Source organism: Gobio gobio, assembly GCF_949357685.1.
Source record: "Gobio gobio genome assembly, chromosome: 22".
NCBI classification, from domain to species: domain Eukaryota; kingdom Metazoa; phylum Chordata; class Actinopteri; order Cypriniformes; family Gobionidae; genus Gobio; species Gobio gobio.
This window is the reverse complement of record NC_137118.1, coordinates 937,539-952,538: the sequence shown is the minus strand read 5'-3', so window position 1 is coordinate 952,538 and position 15,000 is coordinate 937,539. Positions and strand designations below refer to the sequence as shown.

At 43.1% G+C, this 15,000-nt stretch overlaps 1 protein-coding gene across 1 annotated transcript in view; it reads left to right on the top strand.

Annotated features, from left to right (window-relative positions):
• The window catches only part of nbeaa (neurobeachin a), a 161,616-nt gene that overhangs the window by 4,567 nt on the left and 142,049 nt on the right, over positions 1 to 15,000 (top strand). Inside the window, exons 3-4 of the mRNA XM_079804696.1 lie at positions 6,632 to 6,740; positions 10,344 to 10,496. Of these exons, the coding sequence (XP_079660822.1) occupies positions 6,632 to 6,740; positions 10,344 to 10,496 (262 nt within the window). The remainder of the gene's footprint in view (positions 1 to 6,631; positions 6,741 to 10,343; positions 10,497 to 15,000) is intronic.

Sequence of the window (15,000 nt, the reverse complement as noted above, 5' to 3'; positions counted from 1 at the left end):
GAACTCAAGCGTGGGGCCGTGATCGGTGGAGCCTGTGCAATAAGGCCAAATATTCCACACTCAACTGTTAGTGGGATTAGAACAAAGTGGAAGCCATTGGGAACAACAGCAACTCAGCCACAGAGCGGGGTTAGCGCATGCTGAGGGTCACAGAGCGGGGTCAGCACATGCTAAGGGTCACAGAGCGGGGTCAGCGCATGCTGAGGGTCACAGAGCGGGGTCAGCGCATGCTGAGGGTCACAGAGCGGGGTCAGCGCATGCTGAGGGTCACAGAGCGGGGTCAGCACATGCTAAGGGTCACAGAGCGGGGTCAGCTCATGCTGAGGGTCACAGAGCGGGGTCAGCTCATGCTGAGGGTCACAGAGCGGGGTCAGCACATGCTGAGGGTCACAGAGCGGGGTCAGCGCATGCTGAGGGTCACAGAGCGGGGTCAGCGCATGCTGAGGGTCACAGAGCGGGGTCAGCGCATGCTGAGGGTCACAGAGCGGGGTCAGCACATGCTAAGGGTCACAGAGCGGGGTCAGCACATGCTAAGGGTCACAGAGCGGGGTCAGCGCATGCTGAGTGTCACAGAGCGGGGTCAGCGCATGCTGAGGGTCACAGAGCGGGGTCAGCGCATGCTGAGGGTCACAGAGCGGGGTCAGCGCATGCTGAGTGTCACAGAGCGGGGTCAGCACATGCTAAGGGTCACAGAGCGGGGTCAGCACATGCTGAGGGTCACAGACCGGGGTCAGCGCATGCTGAGGGTCACAGAGCGGGGTCAGCGCATTCTGAGGGTCACAGAGCGGGGTCAGCTCATGCTGAGGGTCACAGAGCGGGGTCAGCACATGCTAAGGGTCACAGAGCGGGGTCAGCACATGCTAAGGGTCACAGAGCGGGGTCAGCGCATGCTGAGTGTCACAGAGCGGGGTCAGCGCATGCTGAGTGTCACAGACCGGGGTCAGCGCATGCTGAGGGTCACAGAGCGGGGTCAGCGCATGCTGAGGGTCACAGAGCGGGGTCAGCGCATGCTGAGGGTCACAGACCGGGGTCAGCGCATGCTGAGGGTCACAGAGCGGGGTCAGCGCATGCTGAGGGTCACAGAAGTTGCCAACTTTCTGCAGAGTCAAGAGCTCCAGACCTCCAAACTTCTGTGGCCTTCAGATGAGCTCAAGAACAGTGTGTAGAGCTTCATGGAATGGGTTTCCATGACCGAGCAGCTCATCCAAGCCTTAGTGCTATGCAAAGCGTGGGATGCAGTGGGGTAAAGCGCGCCGCCACTGGACTCTAGAGCAGTGGAGACGTGTTCTCTGAGTGACCAATCACGCTTCTCTGTCTGACAATCCCATGGACGAGTCTGGGTTTGGCGGTCGCCAGGAGAACCGGACTTGCCTGACTGCCCTGTGCCAACTGTAAAGTTTGGTGGAGGGGGGATTATGGGGTGGGGTTGTTTTCAGGGGTTGGAACTCTTAATGCTTCACCAAGACATTTTGGAAAATTTCATGCTCCCAACTTTGTGGGCCCAGTTTGGGGACGGCCCCTTCCTGTCCCAGCATGACTGCTCCAGTGCTCAAAGCGTCTCCATAAAGACATGGATGAGGAGTTTGGTGGAGGAACTGGAGTCCTGACCTCAACCCGATAGAACAGCTTTGGGATGAATTAGAGCGGAGACTGAGAGCCAGGCCTTCTCGTCCAACATCACAAATGAAGAATCCCCATAAACACACTCCTAAACCTTGAGGAAAGAAGAGCTGGAGCTGTTAGAGCTCCACATTAAACCCTACGGATGGAGAATGGGATGGCTTTACTATATATTCACATAGAGAACAGTTGATTTACACTGGAGGAATATTTCACTATTGTGTATTATGTAAGCGTAAGAGACGTCTTTCACAAACATAAGAATATCTTTAGAACGCTAGTGTAAACTATATAAAAGTAAGCCTTTATTTGTTTTTGTTCTGTTTGACCAACACACAAACACTGGTTCAATCGCTGGTGATGGTTCGGGGCGCGACCAGTTCCCAGAAACCAATCATTATTGGTGTTGTAAATGTGGAAGTAATGGCCCTCTCAAAGCGTCTAGTTTTGCATTTGATGATAATAAATGCTGCCATAATGTAGACTGAAGCTCCAGTCAGTCAGGGACGTCTGCCATGAATTATAAATGGAATCTGTCATTCTCAGATAGAAATAGAGCATGACCGAGAGTATGTGGGATTTTGTGAGATTCATGGCATTGGTGTTCGTATAGAGGAGGGATGGGCGGCTGGAGTTCCTCAGGTCACCGTGTGGCTCGCAGGCATGACGAGTAGATCAGCGATCAGCAGAGCTGGCAGGCATAATCAGCGGAGCAGAGATCTGTGGGGTATCGATCCGCACTAATGTTCCCCGTCTGCAGGGAGACAGTTCAGATGCAATCTCATCACCTCAACAGCAACATTAAAGGGTTAGTTCACCCAAAACTGTAAATTGTGTCATTAATGACTGAGCCTCATGTGGTTGGACACCCGTCAGACCTCCGTTCATCTTCAGACACAAATGAAGATATTTTAGTGTAAAGCTGATGCTCTGAAAGGCCTCCATTGGCTCAACTTTACACTCTCAAGACCCTTAAAAGACACTAAAGACTAAAGTTACAAAGTCCATCTCACTACAGCGGCTCTACAATAACTTTATGAAGACGAGAATAGTTTCTGTGCGCAAAAAAACCCTAAATAACGACTTATATAGTGATGACGATTTCAAAACACGGCCTCATGAAGCTTTGAAGCGTTATGAATCAGTGAGTCGATTCAGCGGTTCAGAGCGTTATGAATCAGTGAGTCGATTCAGCGGTTCAGAGCGTTATGAATCAGTGAGTCGATTCAGCGGTTCAGAGCGTTATGAATCAGAGTCGATTCAGCGGTTCAGAGCGTTATGAATCAGTGAGTCGATTCAGCGGTTCAGAGAGTTATGAATCAGTGAGTCGATTCAGCGGTTCAGAGCGTTATGAATCAGTGAGTCGATTCAGCGGTTCGGAGCGTTATGAATCAGTGAGTTGATTCAGCAGTTTGGCGGTTTGACACGCGATTCGACTCACTGATTCATAACGCTTCAAAGCTTCATGAGGCCGTGTTTTGAAATCGTCATCTCTATATAAGTCGTTATTTAGGGGTTTTTTTGCGCACAAAAACTATTCTCGTCTTCATAAAGTTATTGTAGAGCCGCTGTAGTGAGATGGACTTTGTAACTTTAGTCTTTAGTGTCTTTTAAAGGGTTAGTTCACCTAAAAATGTAAATTGTGTCATTAATTCCTCACCCTCATGTGGTTGAACACCCGTCAGACCTCCGTTCATCTTCAGACACAAATGAAGATATTTTAGTGTAAAGCTGATGCTGAGAAAGGCTTCAGATAGGCCTCCATTGGCATTCAGTACATTTACACTCACAAGACCCATAAAAGGCACTAAAAACGCCGTTACAAAGTCCATCTCACCACAGTGACTCTACAATAATTTTACGATGCGACGACAATAGTTTTTGTGCGAAAAAAAAAATCTAAATAACACCTTTATCCAGCTTGTTCTTGTCTTCCGTGTGTGTCTCCACGACGCATGCGTGAGAATATGAGCAGATCCGGCGTTCGGACACATGACCCAGAAGAGATTTGTTTACAAGCAGAGGAAGACGCGCGTATCTCAGCTGTTGAATTCTACACTGATCGTGCTTTAGGTCTCGGTGTAGTTCTCAAAATGGGGCTTAAGTGAGCATTTCATGGATTCCCGAACACCGGATCTGCTCATATTCTCACGCATGCGTCGTGGAGACACACACGGAAGACAAGAACAAGCTGGATAAAGGATTTTTTTTTTTTTTTTTTTCGCACACAAAAACTATTGTCGTCGCATTGTAAAATTATTGTAGAGTCACTGTGGTGAGATGGACTTTGTAACGGCGTTTTTAGTGCCTTTTATGGGTCTTGTGAGTGTAAATGTACTGAATGCCAATGGAGGCCTATCTGAAGCCTTTCTCAGCATCAGCTTTACACTAAAATATCTTCATTTGTGTCTGAAGATGAACGGAGGTCTGACGGGTGTCCAACCACATGAGGCTCAGTCATTAATGACACAATTTACATTTTTGGCTGAACTAACCCTTTAAGAGACAGACATCATTCGTGTTCGCCGGTGATATTGCTTCTAGCGAGGGGAGCCTCCATTATGTGTGTGTGTGTGTGTGTGTGTGTGTGTATGTGTGTGTGTGTGTGTGTGTGTGTGTATGTGTGTGTGTGTGTGTGTGTGTGTGTATGTGTGTGTGTGTGTGTACTGTACAGTGTTTTATTTTATACTATGATCTTGTCCTTGAGGTGTCCCTACACATTGTATGAATACTGGAGCTGTGGTTTAGTCCTGCAGATGTGCTCGTGTTCAAACTCATTACATTTGAGAGCAGCTCCTCTTTTACAGATGGTGGCAAATGTATTGTAAAGTTAATTTAATAATACAATTACTATAAGTGCAGTTACTAATATTACATGTTTGTTTATTGGACATTTAACAGAAGCTCTGAGCTTGAGTTGATATGCCTATTTGAGTGTAAATGTCTAATAAGTCAGTGAGTGCTCCTCTGCTGCCATCTACTGGTTATAGTGGGCACTTCATGTGTTTTTAATATAAAAGTGTTAGTTTTCCTCCTAGTCCTTTAAGGGCGTTTTCACACCTGAGAGTCCGCACCAAGGTCTGAACCGAAGTTCATGTTTTGATACATTTTATACATTCGGTTAGTTTTGGCTTGGTTTCACATTGTAATTATGCGAGAGCACTAAAGAGCTTTACATGACACACGCGTGTCCACTCGTCATCATCATGTGAGCGGCATCTGGACTGTGATTGGTTTGTAAACGGATGTGCGTCTTTGACGAGTGAATGAACAGACGCATATCGCTGCCACTATTGAACACTGCACATTACTTGACTATTTTTAATTCGTTACGTTTAAAAGTGGACATTTCAAGCTTTATATTCACATATTTCTCATGTTTGTGAGACAGTATCTGCTGAGTTTGGGTTCATTTGAGACGCTCCAGTTCATGTGTAAAGCATGTGATCGCTCCCGCGATTATTGTCTGCTATAGATTATTTGCTTCTCATTTATTAAATCCAGGCAATTATCTGATTAAACGTTGATTAAAATTAAGGTACAATTTATACAAAACGAAATGCACATTAAAGAAATGCTTTCTAAGCAAAATCATACAATTTCGTTCAAAATTATTTCTGACTTTCTGTCTTCTGACATATTGCACATCTTTTCACTTTTCATAATCAATGTAGCCTAGATTGAATTTAAAAATAACATTATAATATTTAAACATAAACAGGAACTTCCTGTAAATGGTCTGAAAGTCCGAACTATACAGAAAATGCTTTCACACTAGAACCGAACCGAAGCTTTGTTCAGTTTGATCCGGATCGAGACGACCTCTTTTCGTCGGACCAAGTTTCGTCTGTTTGGTCTGGATCGTGGTCAGGGGAGGTTTCACACCAGAGGTGGACAGTAACGAAGCACATTTACTCGAGTTCTGTACTTAAGTACACTTTTTGAGGATCTGTACTTTATTGAAGTATTATTTTTTAGGGAAACTTTTACTTTAACTTCACTACAAATATCGTACTTTTTACTCCACTACATTTCTATCAAAGTCCTCGAAGTCAAAAGTCGTTTCTGTAGCAGTTCTGAAAGTCAGTGGATTATTTGTTTCTTCTTTTTTTTTTTTTTTTTGCAGACAGCCTATCAGTAATCACTCTTGTATAGGGTCATGTGAAGTTTCCCAAAAATGTTTTAACACTGATCAGTTTACAGCAAAATGGAAGAAGACGGTTCCTTGGCACAGTGTGTGCACCCATGGCTATACTTAAAAAGTATGTTTCAGTTTTCTCAAAAGATTAAAGATTAGTTTAGTTGGCGTACACTTGGATGCATGTCTCATAAAATGTAAATGTCTGGGAGAAAGAGAAGAGTAAACAGTTGGGAGAATATCGGATGCGTATCAGTGTATAGAGTCCATGCATTCAGCCTTAAAGTGACAACAGCTTTGTAAAGAGCTTTGTAACTTTTATACAAGAAATTGAACATTTCAATACTTGTATAAAAGTTACAACGCACTATACAAATGTAAAGAAATGAGTTTAAGGTAATCGTATGCTAGCATGTCGGATGGAGCATCACTGACTGCCTTAAACCACCATGGTGGCATAATGTGCATTTATACAACAATGCAACAATAATAAAATAATGCATTGACATAAAAAAGGAAATTTACTTTGGATACTTAAGTACTTTTAAAAACAAATACTTCTGTACTTTTACTCAAGTAAAAATCTGTTTTTGGAACTTTCACTTGTAACGGAGTAATATTTGACCAGTAGTACTTTTACTTTTACTCAAGTAATAGAGTTGTGTACTTTGTCCACCTCTGGTTCACACCTGCAATGTTGATTCGCACCAAACTGAAAAGTCCGAAAATCCGGGCCAAACAAGGCAGGTGTGAAAGCGCCCTAAACCTTTAGTTTTACCGATGCCCCAGTTGGTCTCAGTCTGGAGCCCTGTGTTGTTCTGGAATCTCCTTCTCCCAGAAAGGCTTGATGTGTGAATGTGTTTCCCCTGGCAGTGCCACTCTCCTGGCGTTCCTCGTGGAGCTGTTGAAGAGTTCAGTGGCCATGCAGGAGCAGATGTTGGGGGGGAAAGGCTTCCTGGTCATTGGCTATTTGCTAGAGAAGGTAAGATCACTCATTCGTTCACTCATTTTTTGGATGAATTAAAGTCGATTTATTATAGAACGGGGATAGTTTAGTGTAATTATTAGGGATGCCACAATTCTCAATATAATATTGAAGCGTTCGGTACGGCATTCACGGTTCAATACGCGCTTGTGAATTTTTTCGGTTTCGCATTTAATTAATTATTTTTCTACAAATTCTATAATTTTCCTCCATCCCAATATACTGAACAACGCGACATACATTCACATCACACGTTAGTGGTGGAGTTACACTCACAGAACACTAGAGTTATTCACAATCACCAAAGTTCATTATTTGCATGCGTTTTAAAGCCTTGCCGGTTTCATTCGCGTGCGCGGTTTTAACATGTGCTTCTCAGAGCGTGCGCACTAAACGCCTGTCAAACATGTGATTACTGGACTAAATAATACTGCGCTAATACTGTCAAATACACACAAGGTTAACATAAACACAGTCGGTTATGTCTAAAGTGAAAGTAAAATCGCAATCGTGTCTGTATATTAGATGCGCGCAGGTCTTTAATTGACAGCAGCGCAGCCTATAGTGAACACGCGATCCTTAAAGGGACAGTTCACCTCTAAAATGATGTCATTATTTACTCACTCTAATATTGTTTCAAACCTGTATTCATTTCTCGATGACAGAATTTTCAGTTTTGAGTGAAATATCCCTTTAATGTTAATACAACAACAAAAGACAAAGAGAAAACCACTCTCTGCTCTTGACTGAAGAACTAATACAGTAGCTTTAATAAGAATCAGTGTATATTTTATAGTGAAGTCTGTGTAGTGTTTTATTTTTACATTCATTCATTCAATTTCATACTTAAATGCTGCTGCACAGCTCTGAGCTGCCAGTGTAAATCTTTATATATATATTTACTTAAAGGGGGGGGGAAATACTCAGTTTCAGTCAGTCTCATGTCAATCTTGAGTACCTATAGAGTAGCACTGCATCCTGCATATCTCCGAAAAGTCTTTATTTTTATTATAATTATAAAAGGAAGATGCGCTGTTCCGAGTCTTTCCGGAAAAAGCCGTGCGGCTGGGGGCGTATCGTGTGGGCGGAGCTAAAGAATGTCGAGCGCGCGCCGCTGTTACTGTGTTGAGTGCGTCTGAAAGCTGCGTCATCCCTAAAAGCGTGAAAAAACTTTATTCAACATAAAAAATGGCTTTTAATCAGATACAGCCATACATCTATGATCCGGAATCAGACCCAGAGGCTGAAGTTGAACAGGAGCAGCAGCAAAAACGACTAGAGCAGGACATCTCTATGTGGTATAAGTTACACTAACTATAATATGCTTAGCGGCTTGTGTTATTTACACATTTATACTTTAATTATATCGTGTGTGTGTGTTTACGCGTGGTTTGTGTAGACATGATTTGTAGTAAGCGGACTGGTTTTGCGCGTCAGGCTAGTGTTTACATAGAAAGACATGGAATAGTAGCGCATTTGAATGAAGAAGCGCGCTTATTTAGTTCAACATATTTCCCCACTCTTTGTGTATTGTTGTTTGGAGTGCTTTTACAATACACAAACATACACATAGAGTGGCCAGCTAAACAAATGTACACACACTATACATCGCATATCCATTGATCAATACGTGGTCATGTTTGGGCTACTTGATGAGCATAGGCAAAAACAGACATTTGAAGCAGTCTTACTCAGTGCCTGCGGTTCCAACGTTGGGACCTTTATCGCTGGGACCGCTCCATCCTTCAGTATTAGGCGATTTGAAAATCCGGAAAAGCAAATTCCATCCACTTTTGCCTTAACGCGGGGTTATTTGGCTACGAGCCAGCGCTTTGATGGGCGTAGCCTATTGCTTTCACGCGCTCTCTCTCTCTCTCTCTCTCTCTCTCTCTCTCTCTCTCGCTCTCTCTCTCGCTCTCTCTCTCTCTCTCTCTCTCTCTCTCTCTCTCTCTCTCGCGCGCGCTCTTCCGGTAGAATTGTCCGTACGGCCCGTACAAGGAAATTCCGCCCTGTTGACGTCAAGCGGACCCATGATCGAAAAAAACTTTCCGAAACTTATGACTAACAGGAAGTACTAATTTTGGCAAAGAAATACTCCCATCAAACGTCCACCTTAGCTTTTGAAACTGTGTCCATGTTTAGCATGGGAATCCAAGTCTTTAACAATGCAAAAAGATCAGTATGCATGAAACAGCATTTCACCCCCCCCCCCCCCCCTTTAATATTATACAATACACTAGGAATGTGTACAAGGGTTTTTTAAAGTAAAGTTTTAAGTTTAAGGTTTTTCAATTCTTTTAAGTAAAATAAAGAAAGAGTATTGCAATTAAAAAAAGTATTTTTTCTCTTTAACCTCTTGCTGTTCCTGTCGCCTAAGAATAGAATAACAAAAAACTGATGTGACAGGCCATCAGAACCGGACCGAACCCCGTGGTTAAAAACCGAGGTGTGTATTGAACCGTGGACTAACTGTAGTGTTGCATCCCTAATAATTACGGTTATACCTGATGATGTCATCTTGCTTTGACATGCTATTGCGTTTGTGTTCGTCCTAGGGATGTAACACTACAGTTAGTCCACGGTTCAATACACACCTCGGTTTTAAACCACGGTTTTCGGTTCGGTTCTGATGGCCTGTCACATCAGTTTTTTGTTATTCTATTCTTAAGCGACAGGAACAGCAAGAGGTTAAAGAGAAAAAAGGCTATTATTTTATTACAATACTCTTTCTTTATTTTACTTAAAAGACTTGAAAAACCTTAAACTTATAACTTTACTTTAAACTTTACTTTACCGTTAGTGACATCACTACCCCTGAATCTACATAACTCCGCCCCCAGGAACATGTGGAGTTACTGTAGTCGAGCTCGAGCTCTCACATTTATTGATACAGGACGAACACAAACGCTATAGTGTGTCATAAAGCGAGATGACATCATCAGTTATAACCGTAATTACATGAAACTATCCCTGTTCTCTCTTCATCAGCAGATATTCTCTGGCTCATCTTACCCCACACCAGCGCTTTAGAGATTAATATGCTAATCAATGACTGAAGATGGTTAACTCATAAACTCATCCTTCAGAAACATCCTGTCTCGTTCTACATGTGTGTGTGTGTGTGTGTGTGTGTGTGTGTGTGTGTGTGTGTGTCCTGTCTCGTTCTACATGTCGTCTCTTCTTCTGGAGTCTCTGTTAAGAGAGAGCTGCTAACACGAGCTCTTGAAGCTCCGCCCTCTTCCTTAAAGGGGCAGGAGCAGCAGCTAATTTGCATTTAAAGGGACACACACAAAAATGAATTTTAAAATGCTATAAAACATCTGTGGGGTATTTTGAGCTGAAACTTCACACACACACACACACACACACACACACACACACACACACACACACACACACACACACACACACACACACACACACACACACACACACTCATTAGAGGCTTATTTTACATCTTGTGAAGGGAATTATAGGACCTCTTTAATAAAAGGTGTTAAAAGCCTGAAACACACCATCTCTCTCTCTCTCTCTCTCTCTCTCTCTCTCTCTCTCTCTCTCTCTCTCTCTCTCTCTCTCTCTCTCTCTCCTCCTCCTCAGTCTTCTCGGATGCACATCACCAGGGCGGTTTTGGAGCAGTTTCTGTCCTTTGCCAAGTATCTCGATGGGCTGACCCATGGAGCTCCTTTACTGAAGCAGCTGTGTGATCACGTGTTGTTTAATGCTGCCATCTGGATCCATACGCCGGCTAAGGTGAGCTCGCCCCACCCGTGAAGAGCCACGTCGCACATCTGTACATGTTGTTAAAGGTGCAGTGTGTAAGTTTGAGCGGCATCTAGTGGTGAGGTTGTGAACTGCAGCCGCCCACCGCTCACCCCTCCCTTTCAGAGCACATAGAGAAGCTACGGTGGCCCACACAGGACAAAGATGTGCTCATCTGAGACAGCAGAGAGTAGCTAGAGCTCTGTAGAGAAGTTTGTCCCTTTAGGGCCACTGTAGAAACATGGCGGCGGCTTCACTGTACCCGCGGTTATCAATTTAAAATTATTAAATGTTAACTTTTGAATGGTAGTGTATAGGGCTGTAATCTCCCAGTCGATTAGTCGATTATTGGTCGATACGTTCTGGCTCGACCAAAATTCTGATTGGTCGATTTTTTGCCGCGTTCATTTAATCAGTTTTGTCGCGCCGCGTTCATTTCGTCAGGTGGAAAGCACTAATTGCTAATGGGGGTGTTTTGAGAGCACCCCTGTTTCACAGGTAACAGTCTGCCTTCTCTCTCTATGGCTCTGGCTCAAACGTACACCCAAAGTGGTAAACTTGAGGAACGCCCATCAACATACACATGAGGGGAAGCGTCACAACACCGCGCTATTAGTGGATCTGTACTGTCAGTTTTGCCGCGTTCATTTCATCAGTTTTGCCGAGCCACGTTAATTTCATTAGTTTTGCCGCGCCGCGTTCATTTCATCAGGTGGAAAGCACTAATTGCTAATGGGGGTGTTTTGAGAGCAGCTGTTTCACAGGTAACAGTCTGTCTTCAGAACACCCCCATTGTTTCCACTTATTTTGGATTAGCCCAACCCGCTGGCGAGAGAGACAGATTGAAGAAGGCTAGTTTTCTTGTATATTATTTATTTAATTGTGAGAGCGTTTTTTCTGCTCTTGATCTGGCTTGTTTAATAAATATTCCTTTTTTATTAAAGTGGACGTGCCTTTTGTGTTTAAGAGTAAAAGCTTTAAGTTAATAGTCTATTCGTGTCTCAGCCGCGAAGCTGAGCTCATATGTTTGAGCTGCACAGAGCGGCTGAAATGAGTGTCTGTCAGTTATTATAATACATATGACAAAAACAATTGTCTAAATTATGTTGCATATTCCTCAAAAGTTCTTGTGATGATATCTAGTTGACAACACATAGTGCTATATTTTCGGAAGTCATAGTCTATGATATTGCGCAGGTGCATGCGATGCGACGCTGTCAGAGCTCGTGTGTCAGACTCATTTCAGTGCAAAATAATCAGCTCAAAAACTATTTAATATACAGCAAATAGCCTACTAGTTTTTTATGTTTATTTATAATTAATTTAGGGAGACAACAAGGCTACCAAGTACTGCGCACAGTGTGCAGCTTATTCATTTAAGTTTTTTTTTTCCTAACGTTATTTTAGTCGATTTTTAGTCGAAAATTTCAGGACTTCAGTCGACCAAGATTTTCTTTGGTTGATTACAGCCCTAGTAGTGTACATGTATTGGTGTAACATTTTTTTAATTAATTTATAGATTTTTATCAGGGCTGTCAAAAGATTAATCGCATCCGAAATAATAGTTTGTGTTTACATAATATATGTGTGTTAATTATTATTTATCTATAAATACATACACATTCATGTATATAAGAAATATTTGCATGTATATACTGTATATACATTTATATAATCTATATTATATATAAATATAAAAATAATATTTTTTTCTTAAATATATACATGCTTGTGTGTGTATTTATATATAAATAATAATTAACAGAGTACACACACATATATTATGTAAACACAAACTTTTATTTTGGATGCGATTAATCGCGATTAATCTTTTGACAGCCCTAATTTTTATACATAAATACATTTTCTGTTTGTTTCAGTAAGAAAAACAAATGAAAAGTGCAATAAATGCTAAATATATAGTGTTGATATGATGTGGATCTTGTCAGTGAAGTGTTGATGGCTCACGTTACGCATGCAGAGCTTGAATGTGGAGATGTTTTCCTCCATCTGAAGTGTGTGAGTTAACCTCGCATTCAAAGGCACTTGATTGGCTCATTTGGAAGAAAAGTGCCTTTCCTGTATAAAAGCAGGCGGGCTCAATGATTGGATGATGATCTGGGAAACGTGACCGCAGGAAGACCGAATATCCCACAGCCACCACAGCCGTTATGATGGAGAGAATGAAGAAAAGAGCACAGAATGCAGATTTATTAAAGATTACTTCTATAGAGAGAGAGAAGTTATAGATCAGGTTTTTGATCTGAAGACATTCTTTCAAATCCCTCACAATTCATTAAAATCCCCCAGAATGCCTCAGTGAATGTATTACTGCGAGGTTTGCTCAGGTTTGCTCAGGCGCTTTTCTTCAGCTTGTCATGAAGAGGACCTCGGGGTGTGTGTGTGTGTGTGTGTGTGTATGAAGCTGTAATTGCGTTAGGAGGAAATGTCCCCGTGATGTTGAGCTGAATGAGCCGGGTCAACGTGAGATCAAATACACTGATAAAATCTGCTTTCCACCGCAGGAGCCTAATCAGCATGTGTGAGTGTGTGTGTGTGTGTGTGTGTGAGAGAGAGAGAGTGAGTCTGTGTGAGTGAGAGAGAGAGTGAGTCTGTGTGTCTGTGTGTGTGAGAGAGAGAGTGAGTCTGTGTGTCTGTGTGAGTGAGAGTGTGTGTGAGAGTGTGTGTGAGAGTGTGTGTGTGTGTGTGTGTGTGTGTGTGTGTGTGAGTGTGTTTGAGGGTGTGAGTGTGTGTGTGTGTGTGTTAGAGAGAGTGAGTGTGAGCGTGTGTGTGTCTGTTTGTGTGTGTGTGTGAGTGTGTGTGTGTGTGTGTGTGTCTGTGTGTGAGAGTGTGAGTCTGTGTGTGTGAGTCTGTGTGAGTGTGTGTGTGTGTGTGTGTGTCTCTGCGTGTGAGAGTGTGAGTGTGTGTGTGTATGTGTGTGAGAGAGAGTGAGAGTGTGTGTATGTGTGTGAGAGAGAGTGAGTGTGTGTGTGTGTATGTGTCTGTGTGTGTGTGTGTCTGTGTGTGTGTGTGTCTGTTTGTGTGTGTGTGTGTGTGTGTGTGTGTGTGTGTGTGTGTGTGTGTGTGTGTGTGTGTGTGTGTGTGTGTGTGTGTGTCTGTTTGTGTGTGTGTGTCTGTTTGTGTGTGTGTGTGTGTGTGAGTGCGTGTGAGTGTGTTTGAGGGTGTGAGTGTGTGTGTCTGTGTGTGTGTCTGTGTGTGTGAGAGTGTGAGTGTGTGTGTGTCTCTGCGTGTGAGTGTGTCTCTGCGTGTGAGAGTGTGAGTCTGTGTGTGAGTGTGTGAGTTATGCTGCGTTCACACCAAACGCGAATAGAGCGTCAAAATCGCGTCTACCGCGTCTAGTTTCACGCGCGAACATTTTGAATGCATTCGCGTGTCCGCAGAGAATTGGACGTGCGTAGAAATCGAGCGCTGGAAGCGAAATTGACGCGCGTTCAAGGCGCTTCAGGAGAAATGTCATAAAACACCACTCTGCCTCTTTTCATTTTCATTAAAAATATATATTAAGCATTAATAGCCACACAAATGTGGTCCAGGCAACTCCTACATTATCTTCAGTACATGTATGTTTAAATATCCTTAAAATATAAAGTTATGAAACTTCTCTTTGCCCTCAGTCAAAAAGATTTGGCAGACAACAAATTATAGATTCATGAGAGCAAACCTCGGCCGTTAGATCAACACAAGACGAACCACTACAGGCCATCAGAGCCAGCGGCAGACGCCAGAAGGACTGGCTGAGGAAAGGCTGCTCTCGCCGGGGTTATGAGCGCTGATCGCCTGGATCTCACAACTCCAAAAACACAAGCTTATTTTTTTTAAATAGGCGCTCTCTTTATAAATAAACCACAGATTTGAGCTTTAAACAACTACATTCCCACCTGAAAAAGTCTTAAAACTACATTTTGTGACACAATAGTACTATTTTTAATTTAATTTAAATATTTTTAATTGGGTTTCTCATACACGTCACTTTACCAGGCTCCTAATTGGTTAACGCGGCGCGAATTGACGCCAAAGTTCAAATTTTTCAACTTGGGCGTCAGACGCGAATTCGCTTCAAACGCGTGAATGCACAAAAGCACAATGCGCGTGTCGCGCAGGACGCTCAATTCGCGTCCAATTCGCGCCATTTGCGCGAACTGGACGCGCGAATGTATGGAACGCCAAAAGGTTCACAAAACGGCATTAACCAAACGCCTGGTGCCCAGAAAACGCCGTTATTTGCGGTGTTTTGGACGAAACAACGGCGCAAAATACGGCGTTATGTTGTACAAGGGCCATAAATGACGTTTTTTGATATGACCCAAAACGCCGTTCATTTCGCCGTTTGGCCTTCCATATTACGCCGTTATTGACGGCGCTTAAGTCTGACAAAGACGGCGTAAAAAGCGGCGTTTTCTATAATATTCAAAACAGCCCCTCCAGACGCGCGTCAACGCGCCTTTCCATTGACTTAACATTGAAATCACTCGCG